Source organism: Haliotis cracherodii, unplaced genomic scaffold (genome assembly GCF_022045235.1).
Source record: "Haliotis cracherodii isolate W230 unplaced genomic scaffold, xgHalCrac1.p SCAF_12, whole genome shotgun sequence".
In the NCBI taxonomy this organism is placed as follows: domain Eukaryota; kingdom Metazoa; phylum Mollusca; class Gastropoda; order Lepetellida; family Haliotidae; genus Haliotis; species Haliotis cracherodii.
The window spans coordinates 34,606,444-34,626,314 of NW_027266267.1; the positions used below are offsets into that span (position 1 = coordinate 34,606,444).

The 19,871-nt window shown below is 43.3% G+C and overlaps 1 protein-coding gene across 1 annotated transcript; it reads right to left on the reverse strand.

The window, feature by feature from the left end:
- Positions 1-4,744: 4,744 nt before the first annotated feature.
- LOC139457808 (putative serine protease K12H4.7) lies at positions 4,745-19,128 on the reverse strand. The gene is made up of 10 exons (XM_071239154.1): positions 18,931-19,128; positions 15,680-15,858; positions 14,579-14,715; positions 11,459-11,554; positions 10,211-10,343; positions 9,805-9,916; positions 8,157-8,358; positions 6,998-7,091; positions 6,265-6,473; positions 4,745-4,875 (listed from the first exon to the last, which is right to left on the reverse strand). Exons 1-10 carry the CDS (start codon positions 19,126-19,128, stop codon positions 4,745-4,747), a joined length of 1,491 nt encoding a protein of 496 aa, XP_071095255.1.
- Positions 19,129-19,871: the final 743 nt, after the last annotated feature.

The following is a 19,871-nucleotide window of genomic DNA, read 5'->3' on the forward strand; positions in this document are numbered from 1 at the left end:
AAAAGTTAAGCACACCCTAATATTTGTAACAGATAGATATAATTACAGGAAGAATTATGTTTTCTCGAGATTACGTAATCAGTCATGCGTGACGAAAGCTCACGTGCCATGTATGGTATTGCCTTGCAGCATGCTACCATCGAGTATCTCTAAAAGCAGTTTTAAACAGTTATTGCATGACATTGTGTGACCATGGCACGAAGGGGATTATCGAACGCCACAAGATGGCAAATATTCGGCATGCATAACGCAGGAATGTCTTGTAATACCATTGGGGTATCATCACACTGTCGTAAGCCGTTTAGTCGAGAAACATGCTCAGACAGGGACCTTTGTCTCATACGCCGGGAACCCTTTTTAACAAGTACTCGTCAGAAACAGCTGTGGTTGCCAATCGTCGATACAGCGCCAGAACCGTCAGGAACCGGCTGAAAGCAGCAGGACTGAGGGCTAGACGAGTCATAAAGCGTCCCTTGTTGAGAGATCACCACAAAGCTGCTTGTTTAGCATGGTGTATTGCACGACAGAACTAGAATCTGAGAACTTGGAGACGGATCCATTGGTCAGACGAAAGTCGCTTTCTGCTCCACGTTAGGGGACATTTCCAATCGTGTAACCTATTTGAAAGTGATACGCTTGCGTCAAAATACCTGACTACTAAGCCTGTTCATGTAAACAAACATTTTATATCGTTATGAAAGCCAAACATAGTCCTATGTTGATTTGTTTTGTTGTTTTGTTGATTTTAAAAAGAAGTAAGTACCTGTTACATAAAATGAGCTTCCGCCCATGGTAGCAGAAATCAATAATTTGAAAGCAATATCTTTTTTCAATGTTGTATCGTGACATAGCTTCCTTTTTATAAACATGAAAATAAGGTTTTGTATTTTGGAATTTGCATCTATAAATAGAGAATTTTGCAATTAGTAAAAGTAAATCAAACACTTTGTCTGTTTTTATATTCCTCTTTAACTATCAATATCAATTCTGCACAAAATGTCATATTATAAACACGAAAGCACTGTTGTTCCTATGTGCAATATATTAAAACAAGATTATTTTCGTAATTACGAAATTAACAGCACATTGCGGCCAACCTCGCGAAGAAATCTAGAAGTCGTCCACACTTCCTGGCTTCAGCCCTCGCCGCCTGTTCCCTTTTCCCCTTGGCCGATTCCTTGGTAGGCATTGTGAATAAACACGCAAATAATGGTTTGTAAGCATCGGTTTAATTTAAATTCCGATTTGATAGTGGTTATCAAAACAGTTTGAGGTTTCAAGAACAACTGATGTGACGACTGCGTCAACGCGGAAGATACTTTTCATGGAAATTGATTTCTTCCTCATTTATCTTTGGATGACATTTTGAAATAATCACATTTACAATTACAGCTAATGGTTGGTTGGTTTGTTGTTTAACGCCGCACTCGCCAGAACAGGTTCTCAGCAACCCATGCTTGCCGTAAAGGGCGATCACGCTGGTCGTAAGAGGCGACTAACAGGATCGGTTGATCAGGCTCGCTGACTTTGTTGATACATGTCATCGTTTCCCAATTGCGTGGATCGATGCTCATGATGTCAATCACTTGATTGTCTGGTCCAGCCTCGATTATTTAAAGACCGCCGCCATATGGGTAAAATATTGCTGAGTACGGCGTTTAACAAACACACAAATATAATATTACCCATGACGGTAGAATGATCGTGTGTATTAACATTACAATGACAAGGACAACTTATGAATGTCCCCTCCTTTATTGAGCCGACGCGTTCATCAGGCTAATTAAAGCATGCTAGGATGCAGAGAACATATATATGTATACATTATTTAAAAAACAACAAAATTGATTAGATAATAAAGGTGTTACTTTCAAAAAGTATATTGCCAGACATGTTCTCTTACTTTTTCACATGAACAATTGACTTGCCTTCGCATGTGTTTGTGATGACTGCCACCGGTGTGACAGGATACGCTCACATTTTCGCGAACACCTGGTATCACTGCTATTTGTAAGTGATTCATAAACACATGCTCATGATATAGTCGGAATCGTACAATCGGCTCGGCTTTATGCAGAGATTTCTATTGGAAATGTCTCTTTATTTAAAAGGGAAGCCAATGATTAAGTAGCGATGATTGGTGATAATTGGGACAAATTGAAGCCAGAAGATAAACTAGCACTGATTTGTATTAAGGAATGGAAACAAACGGAAGGTAACTGGAACAAGAGTTTGCCACTTACTGGCTATATTCCCCACCCCTGTTTTAGGACATAATTAAATCTTAACAAACCCTAACTTTTTTTAACTGAGGTGGAACTGTACAAAAAAGAAGAGTTTGGAACCTAAGTCCATCTTGCTGCCAAGGAAACGTAACAAATAAATATTTCTAAAATTTCTAAATAGCCAAAGGCACCAGTTAAGCATGTATCTGACACACCAGCAAAGTTTCATGAAAAAATATTGAACGGTTTATGAGGTATGCTCCGGAAACGAACCCTACCCATACAGAACCTTAGTCCATCTTGTTGCCATGGAAACGTAGAAAATAAAAAATTCTAAAAATTCTAAATAGCAAAAGGCACCAGTTCAGTATGTACCTGACAGACCTGCAAAGTTTGATGAAAACATATTGAACGGTTTTTGAGTTTTGCTCCGGAAACGAAACGTGACGGACGTACGTACGAACGGACAATAATAGCGGATAATAATTAGCCTTGACGACAGACAGACTGTGGCATAAAATAAGTCCCAAGCAAATATATACCTCTGGTCACTATTCATGGCTGTCTGGGACCCCCTGATGCCAGTGACCTCTTGAGGTTTCCAGTGAAGCCAGTTGTTGTTGGTGGACAGGACTTTGGTGGCTTCCCACTTGATGGTATGGTCTTGATTCTTGACGATGGGTTCAGAAATAGAGGGTTTCTAGTCCAGTTGACACGGGTTGACAGGGGTCTTGTGATCGTTGAGTCTGGTGTTGAGGTGTCTAAGGGTTTCTCTCATGTATTGGTGGACACAGTTGCAGGGGATCTAGTATATACTAGTATGTTACAGAGAATATGTATAATCCCTGAAATGTTCAGGGAGTATATGTAATGTTTGATTCACGCAGGGAATATACATAATCACGACAATGTTCAGATATTGAACATATTCCCTGATTTATCAACATGTGTTTGAGATATATTCCCTGAAACAGCTTAATTCATGGTTGTTAGAAGAAGTATTCTTTCATGATCAAGTTTCAATATAACATTGTTAAAGAGTAAACGCAAACGCACATGTGTGAAGCCTGTTTGATGAAATAATCAGTCAACACTCTAATCAAATCAACGTTAGTAAAGGTGTGACTGTCTCCATAACACTGAATAAGAGAACACCAAGTGTTTAACACATGGTCACTATTGTCATCGCTGCACTAGAATGAAGGTGAGGTGAGGTGAAATGGGGTTTAACGTCGCGTCAAAGATTATTGCACTTGTATAGCGACGTGCATGTACGTGTTTGTGTGTGTTTGTGTGGCTGCTTGTACTAGTCCGGACTGATTCCGATTTTAGTGCTAGCTAACTGAGATACCATGCCGCAGTTTAACATGAATACCCCACTCAGACACAGTATACTGACTCCGAGCCGACCAGTCCTTGTTTTAGCCCCTTAATGCCGAGCGCCAGACAGGGTAACAACAAGTACCATCTTTTAACGCCTTTTGGTATGACGCGGCCGGGGATCGAACCCCGGACCTTCCGCTCTCCGGGCGAACGCTCTACCACTAGACCACGGAGGTGGTCGCACTAGAATGAAAAGTACCAGTGACTGTGACAAGTTTCTGTGACAACCTGTGACATAACTATGACATGATGGTGCTGAGACACTGACTTGTGTATATCTGCATTTGCATATACTCTTACCTTCAAATGGTAACAAACAAATTACAAACATTCGAATACCTTCCCAACTGGAAGCCGATTAATGCATCAACATACAATTCGTACGATTTGGAAAGTAATGGGTTTTTTTATAGTTAATCGAAATTAGGTATACATAGAAGTTATTACTCGAGTGTGTTTTGGGGTGGTGTTTCGGGGGCACAGGTGTCCCAGTCGTCTAAGGCGAGCTGCGTCCCTTGGGCACGCCAGAAACCTATGATTGTGGGTTCGAATCCCGGTTCGCCCCGATTATGTTTCTAGGTTTGTCAGCACCATACCCGTGCTCGTGGGTTTCACCGAAGTTGTAAACGTCTGCACCACTTCGGGCGTTCGCCCCACATTAAGCTGACACGCCGCGATATAACCGGAATACTGTTAAAAGCGGCATTAAACCCAACTCACTCACACACTCACTGAGGTAGTGATTCAAATTGTTTTTATTCCTAATGCAGGAAATTTTTAATTCCAGAACACATGTGTGATAATTTCCTGATCACATGATGTCATCCTTCATCTCCATCTTCGAAAACATATCCTGAAATACCTCGTCGGTGTGATACGAATTACATATTCTGTTTTAAATGCTAAAACATATATTCTGTCAAAATTCACGTCGCTATCGAAACAGTGGCACAAATGGTAATCAAAGTATAACCTCGACAGAATCTGAGGAAAATCAATTGTAATAACTATTTCAATGAGAAAATGAACGAAATCTTGACACGCAGTTTGTATTTAATCGTTTATACTTTATATGACGTTGAACTTGAATGATGGATAAACCAGCTGGCAAATTGTGACTGCAGGGGGGTGGAGCCTCATCCAACAATAGGAGCATTCCCAGACGATATCCACTGTCCAATGAGACGCCGGATATGGTTTCGTGCTTGCTTCAGCTGGACATTATCCATGGGTGAGGACTTGAATAGGTCTGCGACATGACCCACACCTGTTGCAGTGAATGACTGATGAGTGAGTGATTATTCAACAGCGCCCCGCCACCAATGTTGTGATTGGTGATTTACGGCAATCTCTTCTTGAACACATAGTGCCACGAAGATCCATGAATTTGTCTTCCATTGGCTGGCATCGTGGATATATATATACTCTTGAAAAAGTATTTATTTATTTTGTTTTTGTAAACCTTTCGTAATTACATTTCCCATCATATTTTACATAAAATTGTCAATGACATACATGGGGTGTGCATGGATTAATTGTTACATTTAGCATAATTATGATAGCGAGATATAGTTCATTCCATATCGACCAAAGGTCAAATTAAAAAACAAAAACAAAAATGCATTATGCGCATGTTTGTAGCATGGACAAATCATATATCATAGTTGAATAATAATAATATATGTAAAGAAGACCAGAAGGCATGATATTGTGAAATTCAACACGTATTCAACATTCAACTGACCTGCTGCGATGACGTAACTTGTGTGACGATCACAGGGCCATGGGAAATCCTAATTACGTACCTTGTATGACGTCGCAGTGGCTATGTAAAATCATATGACGTACCTTGTATGACGTCGCAGTGACCATGGGAAATCATAATGACGCACCTTGTATGACGATCGCAGGGGCCATGGGAAATCCTAATGACGTACCTTGTTTGACGATCGCAGGGGCTAGGGGAAATCATAATGACGTACCTTCTTTGACGATCGCAGGGGTCATGGGAAATTATAATGACCTACCTTCTTTGACGATTGCAGGGGTTATGGGAAATCCTAATGACGTACCTTCTTTGACGATCGCAGGGGTTATGGGAAATCCTAATGACGCACCTTCTTTGACGATCGCAGGGGCCATGGGAAATTATAATGACGCATCTTGTTTGACGATCGCAGGGGCTAGGGGAAATCATAATGACGTACCTTCTTTGACGATCGCAGGGGTCATGGGAAATTATAATGACCTACCTTCTTTGACGATTGCAGGGGTTATGGGAAGTCCTAATGACGTACCTTCTTTGACGATCGCAGGGGTTATGGGAAATCCTAATGACGTACCTTCTTTGACGATCGCAGGGGCCATGGGAAATTATAATGACGCATCTTGTATGACAATCACAGGGGCCATGGGAAGTCCTAATGACGTAGCTTGTATGACGATTGCGGTTGCTATGGGAAATTCTAATGACGGAGCTTGTATGACGATCGCAGTTGCTATGGGAAATCCTAATGACGGAGCTTGTATGACGATCGCGGTTGCTATTGGTAATCCTAATGAAGTACCCTGTATGACGTCGCAGTGGCTATAGGAAATCCTAATTACGTACCTTGTATGACGATCGCAGTGGCTATGGGAAATCCTGAAGACGTACCTTGTATGACGATCACAGGGGCCTTTGGGTTTGGATCCTTGGTGAAACCATACTTCTGCCATGGATCATATGAGCCCTGGGTGTAAACCACGTTAGTGGCCTGAATCCCTAGGCCTCCGTAGTCAACCAACATCTGCTGCACGCCTCTGGTCAACAGGGTCACGTTGAATACTGGACCAAAGTAGGCTTGGCAGACTCTCTCAACATAACTGTAACGTAAGAGTTTTAGATCTAGACTAATCACAATCTCAAGTTACATGTCAAATTATAGGACTTCATCAACATTGGGAGGTGGAACCAGTCGTCTTTGGCGTTGCAAAGACGCCAAGCAGAGTGTCCGCCCTTATGCGTGTCATAATCCAATGACTGTGGGTTCGACTCCCATTCGCCTGATAAAGTTTCTCGGTTTGTTAGCACCATGCCCTGTTCATAGGTTTGAAAAATTCATGTGTGAACCAGTGGAGATTCCAGGAACTGACACCACCCAGCAGTCTATGCATGTCGTAAGGGTAGACACAACTAGATGGTGTGGTCAGGCCCAGTAATTATCATTTGGATGATAACGCGTTATTGTGCACTTACGGCGTAGGAAGCTGCTCATAATATCAACTACTAGTTAAAATTGCCCCACTCAATTATTTACAGGCCGCCGTGGTCTTTGCTCGTTTGATGGCACTGGGATACTTCTGACTGCGTCGTAAAACAACAACATAAGGTTTTGATGACAACTTACTCTTCACTGATGACGTGTCCAAACGGCTGATTGTCAGACGTTGATGTGACGAAGGCTCCGAGCTGAGAGCACATTTGATACATCCACTGGCGTCCTGCAAGGAAACGTTGACCTCATTTCTTTCCATTAACTTCCAGATATTATAAACTGTCCACCGGTCTCGGGAGACATGGGCTCTGGTTTCCAGCGAAACGAATTTATCTTATAAAACACCAACTAATAATGCATGTAGTTTTTACATACATACGCTGGTTCGGGGGGGCACGGGGTGGCACAGTCGTCTAAGGCGCCGCGATTCGCTGTGCAGAGTTGCGTCCCTTGGGCACGCCAGAAACCTATGATTGTGGGTTCGAATCCCGGTTCGCCCCGATTATGTTTCTAGGTTTGTCAGCATCATACCCGTGCTCGTTGGTTTCACCGAAGTGATAAACGTCTGAGACCTGCATCACTTCGGGCTTTCCTCCCACATTAAGCTGACACGCCGTGATATAACTGGAATAATGTTAAAAGCGGCGTTAAACCCAACTCACTCACTCACTACGCTGGTTCGGGATACCACCTTGTGTCTGGCCGTGTAATCCTGTGGGGGTAAACCGTATTCCCTACACTTGTAACTTGAACTATATCTCCTTGCACTAACTGAGTGAGTGAGTGAATATGGTTTTACGACTTTTGCGGTCTGCGGTCTGCGGGTGTGTGTGTGTGTGTGTGTGTGTGGGGGGGGGGGGGGGGGGGGGGGGGGTAATTGAATCCAATCATCAAATGAAGGTGTAAGTACTGGTACCAAGTGGAGATGATGTCCACAGTTATCGGAGACGACTGCGGTGACGTCGTCGGGAAACGGAACGTCGTTAGATCACTGAGCTGGTAATATACATAGAGATTACTACACGAATGGATGTGAGATATCATTTATCTTACAAGCTATTTTAAAACGTATCTACTGAATCAAAATGGATTTCTCGCCCACAGGTGTTTCAGACAAGATGGATATATACGCTAATTATATAATGTATGCTCCAGGGTGCCGTTGCGCATAAAATCTTAGCGCTACGACTGTAGTAAGTCCATGTTAAGGTATGGGAGTTACGATCATCTTAGCGCTAAGATTCACTTTGTACAACGGTACCCTGGGAAATGAGAAGCAGGAAGTCGTTACTGTGAGCGATGTCTCCGCCCTTGTACGTCATGTTCTTGGCGTTGTTTACCATGAAGGTGAAGGTCACGTCGTTGCAAGGATCTCTGACATGTGTATAGTTGTTGTAGACGATTGCCTGATAGTCCGCCAGGCGGCGTAGGGGAGATCCCCTGCTGGTGTCTGTCATAACCCGGCACATGGACACTATAGAGAGGGGATCTGTCTACAACACAAGCAGATTGATTGATACACACGAGGTAACTAACCCTGGCTAGATTACAGAATACCGTATACATTCTGTCATTTTGTGTACTTTTGTTTTTGGGTTATATTCAATGTTTTCGATGTTTATGAATATCTTGATATTCAGTTTAACCATATTTAACCATACCAATACAAGCCGAGTCATGTTTTCTGGGTTTGGCTTCTTTACACTGTCACTTCCGGTTCGTTAGTAGGCTCAAACAAACATGGCGGACTGGTATCCGGTATTCCGCAGGTCCACCCTGACCTTAAGTGATTGAGTATAGTTTTACGCCGCTTTTAGCATTATTCCAACGATGTCAGGGCGAGCGACACCAGGTAATTAATGGGCGCCACACACTGTACGCAAATGGTGAATCGAACCCGGACTTTCGTCGGCGTGACGAGCGAACGCATTAACCACCAGGTTAAGTCACCGACCCAGTAACCATACAAAAGTGAGTCTTTTAGAGATATGGTCCGTTATGCTTCGTTACTATAACCAGCTCCATCCGAGAAAAAGGACCAACTATTCTCGTTGTGGTCGGCACTCTTCAGAAAAAAACAGGATAAAAAACCTCAGGATTTACCCCCACAAAATGAATGTGTTGTTGGGTAATCAAACATTGTTTGACCCTTCTGTTGGGGACACACCAAGAAACATCATCAGTAGCATCCTTGATAGGGATAGTGGCAAGACCCTGCAGCTCGACCTTAGTCGATGGGTTACCCCCGTGCGTCCCTTGGGCACGCCAGAAACCTACGATTGTGGGTTCGAATCCCTGTTCGCCCAGATTATGTTTCTAGGTTTGTCAGCACCACACCCGTACTCGTGGGTTTCACCGAATCAGGGGCGGTGGGGTAGACTAGTGGTTAAAGCGTTCGCTCATCAGGCCGAAGACCCGGGTTCGATTCCAACATAGGTACAATGTGTGAAGGCCATTTCTGGTGTCCCCCGTCGTAATATTGCTGGAATATTGCTAAAAGCGGCGTAAAACCATGCTCACTCACTCACTCACTCTTTTAATCAGTTCCCAAAATTGCGTGAAGAAAATGCTTCCCCAAAACAATTGTCTTTTCAAAGAATAAAATATACTCGTATATGCTGAAAGTGTTGACTGAACAAATAACATGTTGCACTTCTCTCTAATAAAACACCCTTCGCACCACCATACTTCCACGTGGTTTCAATACAGTGAGTTTTTAACAGTCAGTGTTGGTGTCCTTTCTCTGTTCACTAACCAAGTGAGTGAGTGAGTGAGTGAGTTTGGTTTTACGCCGCTTTTAGCAATATTCTAGCATTATCACGGCGGGGGACACCAGAAATGGGCTTCACACATTGTACCCATGTCGGGAATCGAACCCGGGTCTTCGGCGTGACGAGCGAACGCTTTAACCACTGGGCTACTCGACCGCCCCCACTTACCAAGTACCCCATGTTATCGTTACTATACTGCGCTGTTTTAATGATAGGTGACAGCAATCCATCCATCAGATTCTCCGCGTCCAGCTTGTCTGTGCGATTAAAAACACACATCCTAGAAACGTACAGAAAGGCAGTTCAGACATGAATGACAGACCATCAATAAGATAATGAGAGCGACTTTGGATTCGAACCGATTATCACAGGATGCTGGCATAACTAAGGGAGGCAACTCTGTGGAGCGACAAAGCTGGTCTTCACACAGTATGTATTCATCGACTGGTCAGGCTAGTTTGACTGACCTAGACTATTATTTACAGACGGTCTGGGTATAGCTGTAATATTGCTGACTGCGGTGTAAAAGAGAATACCACGGGGGAGATGTAGAGGGGTATTGGATGACGTCTACCTGAACAGTGACTGCACGTGTTGGGCGCCAGTGTCAGTCTTGAGATGCTCCCTCACATCATCGAAGGCATCACCAACTGCCTGGTAACATCCGGGTACAGAGCGAAGAGATTCTCCGATACTTACTAGAAACTCTGAAAAATGTCCAGGATATAGTATTAATACTTAACTTCCCCTTTAATAATCACACAAATATAGCATGACCTGTCACCTTGTCTCCCACTCATGATGTGTTAATGAGAGCGATAAATAAATTTAGGTAAGTTTTGTTTAGTATCGCCTTTAATAGTTTTCCTTCAGTTAAACCACGCCATGTTAACTTTCACGGATGAAAACTACTACATACTAAACGTTGCGGACATGAACTAGCAGTGTTGGACACATCCTAAACGTTGCGGACATGAACTAGTTGTGTTGGACACATCCTAAACGTTGCGGACATGAACTAGTTGTGTTGGACACATCCTAAACGTTGCGGACATGAACTAGCTGTGTTGGACACATCCTAAACGTTGCAGACATGAACTAGCTGTGTTGGACACATCTTATACATTGCGGACATGAACTAGCTGTGTTGGACATGACCTAAATATTGCGGGCATGAACTAGCTGTGTTGGACACATCCTAAACGTTGCGGACATGAACTAGCTGTGTTGGACACATCCTAAACGTTGCGGACATGCACTATCTGTGTTGGACACATCCTAAACGTTGCGGACATGAACTAGCTGTGTTGGACACATCCTAAACGTTGCGGACATGAACTATCTGTGTTGGACACATCTTATACATTGCGGACATGAACTAGCTGTGTTGGACACATCTTATACGTTGCGGACATGAACTAGCTGTGTTGGACACATCCTAAACGTTGCGGACATGAACTAGCCGTGTTGAACAAATACTATACGTTGCGGACATGAACTAGTTGTGTTGGACACACCCTAAACGTTGCGGACATGAACTAGCTGTGTTGGACATGACCTAAATGTAGTGGACATGGCCTATATATGGCGCACAAGAACTATATCCGAACAAGATTATCTTGGCTATCAAGTATTCATAGGTTATATCGTGTAAATGCATGGTTGATAGACGTCAGGTGAAGACCGCGTCATACACATGGGATCAAGGTAAGTTTTTAGCTTGGCTGAGCAGCCTCCTCTTTTGAAAAAAAACCCCAAAGGTTTGATGATTTTACGAGTGAGTTGATTGTGTCTCACATACCTTTGTAGACATGAATCTCACCTGGAGAAAACACAGACACGCCAACAGGTGCACTGGATGCTAATGCCCCGGCAACCAGATGGGGGAACTTGTAGCGTAGGTAGGAGGACAGCATACCTACAACCAGAGATGAGGCCGAGCTCACATCATACGAGAGGCAACAGGGACATGGTGGGGTTCATATTTATCTAAATTGACCATTTCATCACAGGGGCAAGAAAATGACAGCACACAGCAGACTTCGGATGAAAGAATTGTATTTGAAGCCACAGTTAGAGTGAATCAAGTTGACGCCCAAAGACCATTTGTTGTAATCGTATCCTTTTTAAATTTTCACACGAAACACAATTTTTGTTTTGTTTACAAAGTGACATACTCAAATTCAAATACTTAAACCGAAAACGGTTTGGCTATAGTTATTTGGCTATCCTTACTATTCCTACCTCGGCGTCTCCGCATCAAATGGCAGGACCAAGTGCTTGTGACTGTCCGGAGGAACAACCACTGTTCTCATGCAGGGTTTTCGATTAAATGTTACCCATTTGTCAAAAATCAGAATGTGAAGTGTAGATCTTTACAAAAACCGCATAGAATTTTGGTAGATATTGAAGTAAAGCAATAGTGGTGTTGAACTGATTTTCGGGTGACTAACACGGCGACCTGTGCATAATCGAGTCTGTACCAGCCAAACAGGAGCTAACACCCTGGGCAGCCGGAAGCTTGTCAGGTTACGTTAACATACGTACAGCCTGCCCATCAAGCTTCTTACCAGCGCGTGACACCTTCGTTACACTTTCGGTAACATACATATAAGGCAGGGCGGGACAACTTCGGAATGGCCACACAGAAGGAAGCGAGCTAGACACACATGTTTTATATCACTGGAAAGCTCTTGAGAAGTCGAATCAAAATAATGTGTGTCCCAGTGTGTTCACATGTTCACAATTGCAAGCTTAAAAATTGGCTCAGAAAATGCATTACTGCAGAAATTCTGGCAGTATATTTTTCGACAGAAATTTCTGTCAGAATATTTTTTTTTTTTTCTACAGAAATTTCTGGCAGATTATTTTTCTGCATTGAAATCAAGCATCAATCTTTGGAGAGTTTAAATTGAATTCAGCAATTGAAGATATTTATCTTGGTATTATGTTTACCAAATTTATCAAGAAAAGTTAACGTCACTCGAATTAAACAATGGAACAATATGTTGGCCTCATACCATTGTATACTAGACAGATGCAAATCATTGAACCTTGAACTTACCGTATAATTATCTAAATTATTATGAGAATGTCAGTGACCATCTTCAATGGCGTTTTTACGACTTGGAAGTGTACCACATTAAAGGTGAATGTGATTCTCAAAAAATAAGTTTCATAATTATTCCATGGGGCGAACCAAATATATAATCCCCAGTTGGAATTCAAAGAAACAACCTACATGTGATACACGGTACTCTGAAAGTAGGTTAACTTCAGACATAGAGAGCTCCACGAACGGGCTATCGCTGTGAGGAGCTTGCCTGCCCATTTGTTTCTCAGTCGATCGAATCTTACGACAGCATTGAGTTACTGGGGGACTACGGCGAATAGTGTAAATTCATTAGGAGACAAAAGACTTTGGATTTTGTCTTTACTGTAAAAGACGTTTGAGCAACGTGACACCACATTAGCCCCTTGTCGTAAATAATTGAGATGACGTCATCCAATGCTTATGACGTCACAGAAGATATGTGAAGTAGTTGGTTGATTCATTCATTCTCAATTTGATATTTGATAACCCTTTTCTAATTTGTTTTACTAAACAGACTATGGGGAATAAATAAACAGACTAACCTTCGAGCTACGAAGAATTATGGAACAATTGCCTCTTGAAAATATATTTCAGAGCTCAGTACTTAAAACAATACTCGCGTCTGCCTGGAGAGCGGAATGTCGGCGTTTCGACACCGTTGCCGAATCATACCAAAAAAACGTTGACACATTGTATTTGATGTTACCTTGTGTTGGCGCTCGGCTCTGAATCAGGATACTGTGACTGAGTGGGGCATCCTTGTTAAACTGCGGCATGGTATCTCAGTGCGCTATTACTATGAAAACTATCATTAGTCGGGACAAGCACAAGCAGCCAAGCGCACACGTGCATGCACGCTGCTATGTAAGTGCAATAAGTTTAAACGCGACGTTAAGGCCCAATTCACCTCACCTTAACAATAGACACGTGAATATCCGGGGTAGAGTAAATCTCTACCACCCATGTTTATCGTAAGAGGGAACTAACGGAATCGGGTGGTCAGGCTCGCTGACTTGGTTTACACATGTCATCGATCCCAATTGCGTGGATCGCACGATATCAATCACTGGATTGTCTAATCAAGTCTCGATTATTTGCAGACCGCCGTCATTTAGCTGGAAGCGCGGCGTTAAACAACAAACCAAACCAAATCTTATATTTATTGAAGCGCACATACAATCTACACAAAGTCACACGGTGGCTGCCCCACCCCTGAACATAGATGACGTCTTGTATGCGCATTTCTTACCGTGATAACATGTTGATTTAGTTGTTAAAGTAAAATCAATAATGGTCTACATATCGTGTTTGTGATTTGGAGCAGGCTTTAGGGTAGGACCCCTTCCCCAACCCCCACATCTCACCCCCACATACTCAATTTACGAATTGACCAAGTGGACCCACGTCCCTGATAAAATCCTGGATCCACCCCTATATATCATATATCAAAGATACCCAGTGGGCATTGCAGGATAGACTGGCCCCATGTCACCTATCCTGGCCCTAAGAGGTCTCTAACGTGCACGTGGGCCGGCGGCCAGGTGCTTTGGGTGACGTATGTCATCGTACCCCGACCCCGTGCTCCTAACACCCCCAAATCACCTAGCCTCATATAATAATATCTCGCCATGATACAGTCGGAATATTGCAAAGATCGGCCTTTAAGACCTTTCACTCACTGACATTGACGGACGATGGGGTAGCCTAGTGGTAAATGCGTTCACTTCTCAGGCCGGAGGTCCGGGTTTGATTCCCGCCTGGATTCCGTTTGTGGTGTTTCCGCCAATAATTGCTTGATTATTAAAATCAACGTAAAACCCAATTCACTCACTCACTCAAAAGTCCTACCTGAATAGGACCCTCCAAATGCGATCCACTTTGTGTCAGTGAGTTTGTGTTCCTTGTGTGCCGCTACTATGAAGGTGGCGAAGTCCTGTAAGGCTTGTTCTACAGTCAAGTACTGCAGGTTAGGTGTGCTCAGGTCGCTGGCAACACACAACACAAAAACATAGATAAAGACACAAATCAATACACGATTGGAACAAGCTCGACGTAACGAGCGAAAGAAAGTTTTGAAATTTCGATATGACCAAAACATTACAAAAACGTTATCAAAAAGTTACCAGGCCGAAACACCGCAAGCTTCCAGTCCAAACAAACCTAACTATGATACCAGTATCAATACACCACCATCGAAAACCCATTTCTTATTTGTTTCATTTTCAGTCACCATCAAACTTGGGTGTATGCTGTCTTTTGCCCGGCAGTTTATGAACGTGTTTAAGACTTACCCTCCCCTCATAGGGGTCTGTTCCACACTGGGGGCGGTCGGGTAGCCTAGTGGTTAAAGTGTTCGCTCGTTACGTCGAAGACCCGGGTTCGATTCCCAACATGGGTACAATGTGTGAAGCCCATTTCTGGTGTCCACCGCCACGATATTGCTGGAATATTGCTAAAAGCGGCGTAAAACCATACTCACTCACTCACTCACTCACTCACTGTTCCATAATGTAAACTCAAAGGCAATGGATACAGATCTTTCAGCACAACTGGACTTCGCCAGTGGACCAATCTTTATTTTCAAATCAGACTTTTTATGAACCGTGAAGATCCGGTATAGAATAGGTCTTCAGCAACCCATGCTTGCCGTAACAGGAGGCTATGCTTGTTGTAAAAGGCGACTAACGGGATCGGGTGGCCAGGCTCTCTGACTTGGTTGATGCATGTCATCGTATCCCAATTGCATAGATCGATGCTCATGATATCAATCAGTGGATTGTCTGGCCCACATTCGATTATTTACAGACCGCCGTCATATAGCTGTAATATTGCTGAGTGGGGCGTTATCTTGCCTCTTACGGTAAGCATGGGTTGCTGAAGACCTATTCTAACCCGGATGTTCATGGGTCCGCTGGGGAGTGATACTATTAACTCATGACAGGTACTGACGGTGTGGGGTGACTTTCTCCATAGTAACGATGTTCCACGGCAAAGCCTATGGCATGGTACGTCTGAATATAATCCATCCAGGCCCCCTCCTGAACGTACACCCCCAGGGCACCCTCTCCCCCGAGGGTCAGGAATGCCGGACCGCCCGGCTTGTAGAACTTGTCGAAGACGTAGTATCTCTGAAACAGGCAATGAAATCAATCACTGGGATCACAAGCACTGAGACAGCTTTTTGGAAACACAATGGCGCTTTTGTGATATGGTAATTCGCCTTCAGCAATAGTATGGTTTCGTCGAAAATAAACAAAAAATAAATTTAATCATAACTTTCTCTCACCTCTAAATATTGCCCAATGTCTAAATGTTCTGTCTTCTGCAGAAGGTTGTAGTCTACATCCTGCACCACTCTACACCACTCTTGACCAGCCAATCCCCACCACAACCACCTCTAACGGAAACAGATTTCAGGCAAAGGAGGTGTGCGCTTTCTGATCACAAGTCAAGATACCAGTATTTAATGGATGCCAATAATTCGCTAAGTAATTTGTGTGTGCTTGTCTTACTAAACGTGTCAGTAGTAATGGTTGTTGGTTTGTTTGTTGTTTAACGCCGCACTCAGCAATATAACAGCTATGTGATGGTGGTGTGTAAAATAATCGTGTCTGGACCAGACAATCCAGTCTTTGATATCATGAGCATCGATCCAAACAATTGCGATATATACGATGACATACACGAATTAAGTTTTCTGTATGCAGACAAAATACATCAGTGCATTCTTTTGATTTGATGTTGTTGCTGTTGTTTGCTGTGTAACGACTCACACCGCATGTTTCGGCTGTATGTATTTATGTCTGTAAATAATCGAATCTGGACCTGACAACCCAGGGATTAATATACTGAGTCTCGATCTACGATGATATACACTTGAATCACGCTGGCTTGCAGTGCACTTACCTGAAACATCGCCAACCTGGAACCCGTTTCACATAGCCAATATAACACTATGATTATCTTAATTCCTATACTAAAACATGGACTTGCGACTGCAGAATTCCGCAGGTCAGAATTCGTATACTTATCCAGAGAGTGCCGAGGAGATGCAGAGCCGTGATTGCTGCCCGGGGCGGTCACACGAGAAACTGAGTTCAGAGCAACCCTGGGTCTTATGTGACATGACAAATGAACACTTTTCAAAGCGTTTGTACAACGACAACATTTGTACAGCTCCAAATTATGATATTCGTATCTACGATATTAAATTAAATAAACTGACGGCCAAATGAAACGTTTCTACAATAAAATATGACCAACACAATTTGAAGCAGCAATAACAATTGTATTGTAGAAGGTCATCATTCAGAAAAGTAAAATGCGAATTTACTAATTCAACAACAAAGTCCTTGACCTCCAACAGGGACATTTCTTGACAAGGTGTGATTCGTCCATTATTTGATCAACAACATTGGTTACAACGGCCCAGACAGTTCAATACGGGATATGACCACCATGAGCGGCACTGCATCTTCGAACTGAGTAGACAAGCGTCCTCACATCGACTGCAGGTATCCGATCCATTCCTCACGGAGGGCAACGATCAACGCTTGTCTCGTGAAGGGAGGATGTTGACGTTTCCAAAGACGACGCCCCAGCTGGTCCCAGAGATGTTCTATGGGTGACAGATCTGGTGATCGAGCTGGCCACGGAAGGACAGTCACGTTGTTGGCGTTGAGGAAGTCTCTAGTAGTACGGTCCATGTAGCGTTGTGCTGTCAGATTGCCTTCGATGATGATAAGTTCCGTCTCCCTGTCTCTGCAAATGCCGCCCCAGACAATCACACTTCCGCCCCCGTAAGGTTCCACCTCCGGGACACAACAAGGAGCCGTACGTTCACCACGTCGTCGATAAACTCGCGTCCGCCCATCAGGTTTGAAGAGTTGGAACCTGCTCTCGTCAGCCATTCCCTTTGTTGCCATCGCTGAGTTTGCCTGCACCACGTCAATCTGGCACGTCGATGTTGACAGGTCAAGGTCATGCCCTTGAAAGGGCGATAAGCCCAGAGACCATAATGGCGCAGTCATTTGGTCACTGTTCGTCTGCTGACCGGATGTCCTAAGCTGTTGGCAGCAGATGACATCACAGCAAGAAATCTGTTCCTCAGATGAAGTACCCGTAAAAAGCGGTCATCTTGTGGGGTCGTGACCTTCGGTCTGCCGCTTCGTGGTCTGTCTGCGGTTCTGCCAGTCTGTCGGAGACGTGCGACCAGTCTGGTAATGGTCATCTTGGAGCAGTTCATGTTAATGGCAACCGATCTCTGTGTCGCTCCCATCTGCAGCATACCTTTGTCTCTCTCCCTCCGGACAGCGGTCAGTCTTGGCATGTTCGTTGGTGTTAATCATCGCAACCAATGATAGGGAACAGACCCGTGCGTAATTTATACCCGGAAATTGCACGATAATTTGGGAAAGAATGTTTTAAAAAATTGCTGATAAACACCAATATCTCCCAAAATCCGCAAAGCACGTGTAAAGAACGACAGAGAACATGAGGGGTGTATTCGTGAGATGTGTTCTTTACTGTTTTTGAACAAGTTGGCGTCTTTGTTTCAAAGTGGCAAATTAGTTAATGTTGGTAGCGTTTCTTTTGGCCCTCAGTTTATATCGACTTTATTAGGTACAATAAATTTACTAAAAATCTACCTGTGCGTTTTTTTTTTTTTAAGAGGGTATATGGTAAAGGCATATTATTAGATATGGCAAGATGCTGAGTACGTTAAATGTAACGCGATTTTAGTGAAATAACAACCTTCTAACTTATGATCGGGGTGAATCGGGAATTCGAATTCGTAATCAGCGGATCCTGACATGGCTCAGGGACACAACTCTGCATTATGGAATTATTGCGCCTTAAATCACATGGCCACGTGTGCCGAGATAAGTTATTCAAACTACTCACATCATTGAAACCACTTTACACCGTAACATGTTAACTGACAGGCAAACTGAAGTATACACCCATGTTTGGTTGTGGCTAAAAATAAAACAAACAAGAAATGGTTTTTCGATAAGGATGAATTTAACACGGGTAAAATCGTTGTGGTTTGGACCTTAAGATTGCGGTGTTTCCGCGACTATTTTCATTCCACTAATAATAGTATTGTTTGGTCAATCAACATTTCGAATTATACTCAGTTTTCTAAGACAATTTACATCAACCCTGTCAAAGGGAGTACCTCAGGTGGCACACTCTACCTGTTTCCAGTAGCGATTGTCATCAACATTAAAGTGGTCCAGCTTCTGATGGATCCAGTATTCAGGTGATACCGTCGGAGGCGGCGTTGGGGCATCCCTTGATAACCGGTGGGAACCAAGGGGTCCAACAGCATCTGCTACATTCGCTGGTAAGAAAATCCAAATCCAAACAACGAACAAGAAATTGACGTATTCCATTCTTTCTTAAAGAAATCTCTCGAACTGCAATTCCAGTAACCAGTCTATGTTAATATGTAGAGGGGACAGAAGTGTGTATATTAACAGTCATTGCTTCTATTTACTTAAGATAATATCCTGATGTGAGAGTCTACCTACCTAGATATGTGTGTTGTGTGTTACTGAGACACGCATGTGTAGCAGTGAGTTGCCATGTACAGGGTAACATCACATTCCTAATTGGCTGGAACAACGATGCCCTCGTCAAACAAAACTATAGCATGTGGCAATTTCGAGACTGTCAAACATGGTACGTTTCTTAGCCTTGGTCTATAACGTATAAACAGTCATAGGAAGGACGGTATGAGAGTTACTGTGCGAGGGCCGGTTCATTATTTGTACCGTTTTACACCGTGTAGCGTCCTATATTTGACTGAGGCGATGATTGAAATTGATGTTTCGCTGATCATAACCTGTGACAGTCTACACCGTGTAGCGTCCTATATTTGCCTGAGGCGATGATGAAATTGATGTTTCGCTGATCATAACCTGTGACAGTCTACACCGTGTAGCGTCCTATATTTGACTGAGGCGATGATTGAAATTGATGTTTCGCTGATCATAACCTGTGACAGTCTACACTGTGTAGCGTCCTATATTTGACTGAGGCGATGACTGAAATTGATGTTTCGCAGGGTCATAACCTGTGACAGTCTACACTGTGTAGCGTCCTATATTTGACTGAGGCGATGACTGAAATTGAT